At 45.8% G+C, this 7,523-nt stretch overlaps 1 protein-coding gene across 3 annotated transcripts in view; it reads right to left on the reverse strand.

Annotated features, from left to right (window-relative positions):
• The window catches only part of IDE (insulin degrading enzyme), a 441,269-nt gene extending 439,351 nt beyond the window's left edge, over window positions 1-1,918 (reverse strand). For 2 of the 3 annotated variants that reach the window (XM_030203005.1, XM_030203004.1), the window contains exon 1: window positions 1,473-1,572. In XM_030203005.1, coding sequence (XP_030058865.1) covers window positions 1,473-1,558 — 86 coding nt within the window. In that variant the 5' untranslated portion in view covers window positions 1,559-1,572. Of the gene's footprint in view, window positions 1-1,472; window positions 1,573-1,865 lie in introns of those variants that run through there. The other variant, XM_030203006.1, reaches the window with a different exon arrangement.
• Window positions 1,919-7,523: the final 5,605 nt, after the last annotated feature.

The raw sequence follows: 7,523 nt of genomic DNA on the forward strand, positions 1-7,523 counted from the left end.
TCGCTAAGGGAATCGGTAAGGGAAGGGCTCTGATTGTTTAGTGCATCTGGTCCAGAATGATCTCTGAGGAAGATAAGTGCTAATGTGAAGCATTGTCTAAAAGTATATAAACAGCTGATTTTGATCATTACTTTGGAGAGACCGGTTCAGATAATACCTTTGTATAGCAGAGCCGTTCTCCCATGAGAAATTATTAATTGTATCTGTATTTGAAAAAGAAATAATGAAGCTGTATTTCTCATATACGTAGCCTTGTCGTCTATCACTCTTGATTATGGGTGGTTGGTACATACTAAATTGTGTTAGTGATAAGAAAGACTAAATTTTATTCAACGTGTAGCGCAAAGTCAGCCACTGTAAAAAAAAAAACGTGGCCTTTAGTTTTTATTAGCTACGGTCCATGTGTGTAGAAGCTATTTTGCTTGGAGATAAAATATGGGCCTTCATTATTTAAAATTATACTCTGGCTTGGGTACTGTTTAACAGGATGCAGACTGCAAGCTTTGTCAGTCCATGGTGGCTTTTACTGGTTCACACTGACACAACCAAACTTTTTTCTGTTTCGGCTTTGGATGAAACGAGTTCCTGCTTCAGTTTTGGTATCTGTCGAAACTAAAAAGAGCAGTTTCAGTCGGCCTATATCCTTCTTTGCGTTGTAGTGGGATAGCTAATAGCATCATTTAAGTACATTTACCACAGGAGTAAACTGCACCACTCAACTCCGTTCTACACTGCTGCCTGTAGTGTGCCCAGAGACCTCTAGATAGCCTCAGCTACTGCCCACAGTAGTTTTCAGCTTCAGCCCTAGAGTAATTTTTGTTTTAAGACTACTGTATCTTCAATTACTGCTCAGTAGAGACACTTTACAGGCCCTATAGCTGACAAAAGGGAGAAACAAAAATGATTCAATAGAAACATTGGTTATTTTATCATCCTATTATAGAAACAAATCAGCGCGTGTTAGCTCCGTTTACAATTAGGTCATCGGGAGAAACATACATTTAAACACACCTAAGAAATATCCGATATAAAATAAAGATCATAGACTGACACAATTTACAGTCGAATAGAACCCGGCAGCAATAAAGGCCCTTACTGGCCCTTTTACGATTACCTGAAATCAAACGTTTTCAGACTTTAAAAAAAAAGGCTTAACGGGGCATTCTCGTGGTCTCAAACACTAGAAATCAGTAAACATCATGTGACAGCAAAACATCGAAAAATCAGGATACTGTTTCCGCTAGGAAGAGCGAGAGGCTAGACTTCAGCAGACACTAAAGGTAAATGCTGAATCACCGGTTTCCATTACAGTGTGCGCAGATCTGGCTTTTACACCGTCCCCAGTGTGCTGCTGCGTTTCTAATCACCAGCCAGACACCAGAAAAAAAAATGATAAAAAATTAAAAGCTGATGCAGCGGTATGTGTGTGTGTAGGGGGGGGGGGGTCACCGCCACAGCCTCTCCACTCTTACCCAGGAATTTGCGAAGTACAGCCGGCCTTAGCAAAGGTTGTGAAGGTCCCAGAAAGACTGATGAACCGGCGGGTACAGCCCAGCATACCAGCTCGCTCACGCGCACTCTCTCTCACATCATCACACACACACTTCTCGGTGTATGACCTCCTCCCGCCCTCAGGCGCCATCTTCCCCGCTGGCCCTCCACCAATGGTTGATCAGCGGGGCAGGCCCAGCGACTCAAAAAAAAAAACCTTCGGCGCTGCCACTCCCAGACTTTTCCCTTCCAAACAGGGAAATTGTTGCCACTATTAAACTACTTCCTTCCTTTTGTCCGGAAAAAGGCTGATTTGAACCGTAGTCTTTGTCTATACTGCTGCCCCAGCCTGTGCTGTAAAAGCTTTCTCTTACCTGCCACCGCCGGTGCCACTGTATCAAGTTGGTCTCGGTTACACTGCGGTCTGTGAGATCATACGCTGACTTGCAGCTCCTACCACCAGGGAGGAGGAGAGTAGACACTGCGAGGACTGAGCTAACTGACGGCTATGACCTTACCCGCTCTCCTCTCCCCATGTCCACGGACCTCCGGGTTTCTTCTCGCTCGTGCCTACTTTTACTTATTTCTCATTTCATCTTACCCCAAGACTGGCGAGCCTTTTTCTTCTTAGAGCCGCAACGAGTTCTTTTTGTACGCCCGAGTTTCCATACTGGCTCATCTCATTTATATTTAATTTTAAAGCCTTCCCCGTCTCCTTATTTCATTTACGTTTATCATCCACCTGCCCCATCTCACGAATACCTGCTTAAAACGCAGCTCTAAAGCATCCCTAGTCTCTCACCCGTCTCTAATCCACCCTTGCACAGGGCTGGCCCAAGCTACCCAGGACATCACCTGTGGGTAGGACCCTAGCATACTCTACTACTACTACTTAACATTTCTAAAGCGCTACCAGGGTTACGCAGCGCTGTACAATTTAACACAGAGGACAGTCCCTGCTCAAAGGAGCTTACAATCTAAAGTACAAAAAGTGCAGTCAATCAAATTGGGGCAGTCTAGATTTCCTGAAAGTATAATGATTAGGTGCCGAAGGCGACATTGAAGAGGTGGGCTTTGAGCAAGGATTTGAAGATGGGCAGGGAGGGGGCTCGACCTATGGGCTCAGGGAGTTTATTCCAAGCATAGGGTGAGGCGAGGCAGAATAGCTTCTGACAACCACACAAAGTCGTGGGTCCATGCAGAAAACTAGCGCAACATATGTGCATAATTTTCTGGGTGCATGATGCAGAAAAGGGTTTTGCGCAAAAGTTAACCCTGTACTAAACCATACAGTAAGATACACGCGCACAGCATATTAAAATCAATAGCAATGAGGCTATTTCCTATTCTGCCCCAATGTGGTGAATTAGGCAGATTTTAAAGCGAGCACAGTGCCAGGTTTGAGGAGAACCAGACAGGTTAGCTCGTTTTCCTATACTAGTACCTGTAAGGATTTAATGCCCGTTTATCTTCTTTTGCTGAAAGCATAGGGGCACCCAAAGCTTTTAAAGAAAGACAATTCTGCACAATCATGGGCTGATGATCAGAAGCAAACGCAGAAGCTAGAGGCTGTTAGCGCTATACTAGCACCTGCGTTTGCCACCGCCCCATGATTAGAGTCCCTGAGCGTGTGAAACAACATGCTCATGGGCTCTGAATGCAACTAGCATGCAAAACAGGGCTCTTAGTGCAAGTAGCATGCAAATGAATGCTAAACCTATTCATCCCCAATGATCAGTGAACAGCGCACCAAAGATTGGTGCACTGGCCTTGGCAAACCCTACACCAGCTTCGAGCTGGCATTAGGGTTTGGAGACCATTGGGAAGGAATGGTGAGCCCTGTCCAGCATGCATTTGCATGCTATCAGGCCCCCATTCCCCCCAATGCAGCACCCCCCCCCCCAGCAGGAACCCTGATCCAACCCCCCACCCCCCAGCAACAGGGGCCTAGAGGTCTGGTGGACTTCCAATCCCCCCCCCCCCCCGACACAGGTACGGGGGCTGAAGATCCGGTGGGTCTCCAGCCCCCCCAACCTCCTCCCAGCATCCCCTCAGATGTCCCTAGTGGGCCATGGGTCAATTCCCCACCCCTTACCTTCAGTTGGAGAAGAGAGATGGCCTCCCTCTTCTTCCATTATCTCCTCAAAAATGGCAGCGCGATGCAGTGGGCGGGGCTTCACACCATATAAGGCTGTTGAGCCGTTGTTTAGACCTTGTAAACTGGCTGTTAAAGGTTTAAATGATCTCCTGTTACATTGTAATTTATTTTTCCATCACTTGTCTTTTAATGCATAGCTTTTCACCTGTTTTGGTGCATGGAGCAACCAGTTCGCTTTTTGCTTTCTTTCTTTTTACTACAAACAGTAAGTAGCCCCTTTTTTCTTTGCACACTCCCGCTGTAATTCTTTCACGTATTCCATGCCAGTTCCAGTAATCTCACAGGGGTTTTGTTTCTTTGCACTGAATCCACATCTTCTTTGGCTATGTGAACATCTCAAATCATTAACAATTCTAATTGCTTGCTACATGTCTTATTTATACACATCTGCTATGAACATACACTCCAGATATACTCTAGCCATTAGTCACATTTGTCATATTTTACACCACATAGGGTTGCAACAAAGTTTTGTGACATCATTACTGTGACTAATATTGATTTTACTTTTTTCTGCTAGTTGTTCTGAGTGGACATTTCACTGCAATCCAAGAGGTATTTATTTGTCTTACTTGAAGGTGTACCTATGTGGTCTTTTCTCTGTATCTACAAATATATCTGCATCGTTGACCTTGAATACTGTTGAATATGTTTAATATTTGTATTATATGTTTTGTTTACATGTTTATTTTACATTTTCTTATTTTATTAATTTATATGTATTTTCATGATAGAAAGGCACAAGCAAGTTAAGCACCGTTAAATCTCTTTGAATATTGACCCCTCCTAAGTTTTCAACACTTTTCAGTAAGCACCATAAATTTGACAATGATCTCAATGCCACTGGTGGATGATTTCATTCTGATGGAGTGGTCCCTGATTATGGGCATAGCCTGCAAGATCTTCCGAGCTTGGGGCACCCCCTCAGTGGATATTTTTGCCACTCAATTCAATCACAAGGTCCCTCAGTTCTGTTCCAGGCTTCAGGTCTGCGACAGACTAGTGTCAGATGCCTTTCTCCTTCATTGGGGAACAGGCCTTCTGTATGCGTATCCTCTGATACCTCTAGTGGGAAAAACTTTGTTGAAACTCAAGCAAGACCGAGGAACCATGATCCTGATCACACCTTACTGGCTGCGTCAGATTTGGTTACCTTTACTTCTGGAACTGTCCTCCAAAGAACTGTGGAGATTGGAGTGTTTCCTGACCCTCATCACGAAGAACAAGGGGGTCGCTTCTACATCCCAACCTCCAGTCTCTGGCTCTCATGGCCTGGATGTTGAGAGCCTGGGTCTTCCTGGCTTCCAGGAAAGATTCCACTAAGAGGTGTTACTCTTTTAAATGGAGAAGTTTTGTTGTCTGGTGAGACAGCAAGGCCATAGATCCCCTTTCTTGTCCTATACAGACCCTGCTTGAATACCTTCTACACTTATCAGAATCTGGTCTCAAGACCAACTCCGTAAGGGTTCACCTTAGTGCAATTACTGCTTAGCATCAGCCATAGGAGCCAACTTTTCAAAATTATTGGGGGTGCTAAACCCAATGAAAATAATCCCTGCCTGGACACATACAAGGAACTTTCTTAATATTGGGGGTGCTCAAGCACCCACAGAGTCGGCTCCAATGGCATCAGCGTGTAGAAGGTAAGTCTATCTCTGGACAGCCTTTAGTTGTTCACTTCATGAGAGATTTGCTTTTGTCAAAGCCTCCTGTCTAACCTCCACCAGCGTCATAGGATCTTGTTGTTCTCACCCTGCTGATGAAAGCTCCTTTTGAGCCACTGAATTTCTGCCATCTGAAGTACTTGACATGGAAGGTCGTTTTATTAGTGGCTGTTACTTCAGCTCGTAGAGTCAGTGAGCTTCAGGCCTTTGTAGTGGATGCAACTTACACTAAGCTTCATCCCGACAGAGTAGTCCTCCGCACACATCCTAAGTTCCTGCTGAACTTAGTTTCATCTGAACCAGTCGATTGACTTGCCAACAATTTCCCCCGTCCTCATGCCCACCCTGGTGAAAGCAGCTTGCACACCTTGAACTGGAATAGAGCATTGGCCTTTTACATGGAGCGGACGAAGCCCTTCAGACATCCACCCAGTTTGTTTCCTTTGATCTCAACAGGAGGGGAGTTGCCATTGGTAAATGCACCATTTCCAATTGGCTAGCAGATTACATTTCCTTTACTTATGCCCAAGCTGGGCTGACTCTGGAGGGTCATGTCACGGCTCATAATGTCAAAGCCATGGCTGCGTCGGTGGCTCACTTGAGGTCAGTCTCCATTGAAGAGAAAAAACTGCCCATTGACGTCAACAGTCCAGCGCCGGTACAACTGCATCGTAATCAGCATGGTGGCGGGAAGCAGGTGAGCGCGGTACTCGCCACATAACTCGCCACTGACGTCCCGACTCCTGCGGCGAACGGACTCTATTGTACCCACTCCGTCTCTTTCCGTCTCACAGGGATTCTCACACTCTCTGTCTGTCTGTCTCACACACACACACACACACACACTCAGGCTGGCAGGTGGGAGGGGAAGATAATAGGTTTCCACTCAGTTTCTCTCCCTGTCTCACAGGGATTCATACACTTTCTCTCTTATACACGCTCTCTCTCTCTCTCACACACACACACTCTCCCTCTCACACACACACACACTGACTCTCTCAGGGATTCATACACTCAATCTCTCTATCACACACACACACACACTCTCTCTCTCAGACACATACTCTCAAACACACTACTACTACTACTACTATTTAGCATTTCTATAGCGCTACAAGACATACGCAGCGCTGCACAAACATAGAAGAAAAACAGTCCCTGCTCAAAGAGCTTACAATCTAATAGACAAAAAATAAAGTAAGCAAATCAAATCAATTATTGTGTACAGGAAGGAGGAGGGTAAGTGGAGGCAGGTGGTTACAAGTGGTTACGAGTCAAAAGCAATGCTAAAGAGGTGGGCTTTCAGTCTAGATTTAAAGGTGGCCAAGGAAGGGGCAAGACGTAGGGGCTCAGGAAGTTTATTCCAGGCGTAGGGTGCAGCGAGACAGAAGGCGCGAAGTCTGGAGTTGGCAGTAGTGGAGAAGGGAACAGATAAGAAGGATTTATCCATGGAGCGGAGTGCACGGGAAGGGGTGTAGGGAAGGACGAGTGTGGAGAGATACTGGGGAGCAGCAGAATGAGTACATTTATAGGTTAGTAGAAGAAGTTTGAACAGGATGCGAAAACGGATAGGGAGCCAGTGAAGCGACTTGAGGAGAGGGGTAGTATGAGTAAAGCGACCCTGGTGGAAGACGAGACGGGCAGCAGAGTTTTGAACCGATTGGAGAGGAGAGAGGTGACTAAGTGGGAGGCCAGCAAGAAGCAGATTGCAGTAGTCTAAACGAGAGGTGACAAGGGTGTGGATGAGGGTTTTGGTAGAGTGCTCGGAAAGAAAGGGGCGGATTTTACGGATGTTGTAAAGAAAGAAACGACAGGTCTTGGCGGTCTGCTGGATGTGAGCAGAGAAGGAGAGAGAAGAGTCAAAGATGACCCCAAGGTTTTGAGCCGAGGAGACAGGGAGAATGAGAGAGCCATCAACAGAAATAGAAAACGGGGGGAGTGGGGAGGTGGGTTTGGGGGGAAAAATGAGAAGTTCAGTTTTGGTCATGTTTAATTTCAGGTGGCGTTCAGACATCCAGATAGCAATGTCAGACAAGCACGCTGAAACTTTGGTTTGTATGCAAGGTGAGATATCAGGGGTAGAAAGGTAGATTTGGGAGTCATCAGCATAGAGATGGTAGGAAAAGCCATGGGATGAGATTAATGAACCAAGGGAAGAAGTGTAGATAGAAAAGAGGAGGGGACCAAGAACAGAACCCTGAGGTACGCCG

Source organism: Microcaecilia unicolor, chromosome 5 (genome assembly GCF_901765095.1).
Source record: "Microcaecilia unicolor chromosome 5, aMicUni1.1, whole genome shotgun sequence".
NCBI lineage: Eukaryota > Metazoa > Chordata > Amphibia > Gymnophiona > Siphonopidae > Microcaecilia > Microcaecilia unicolor.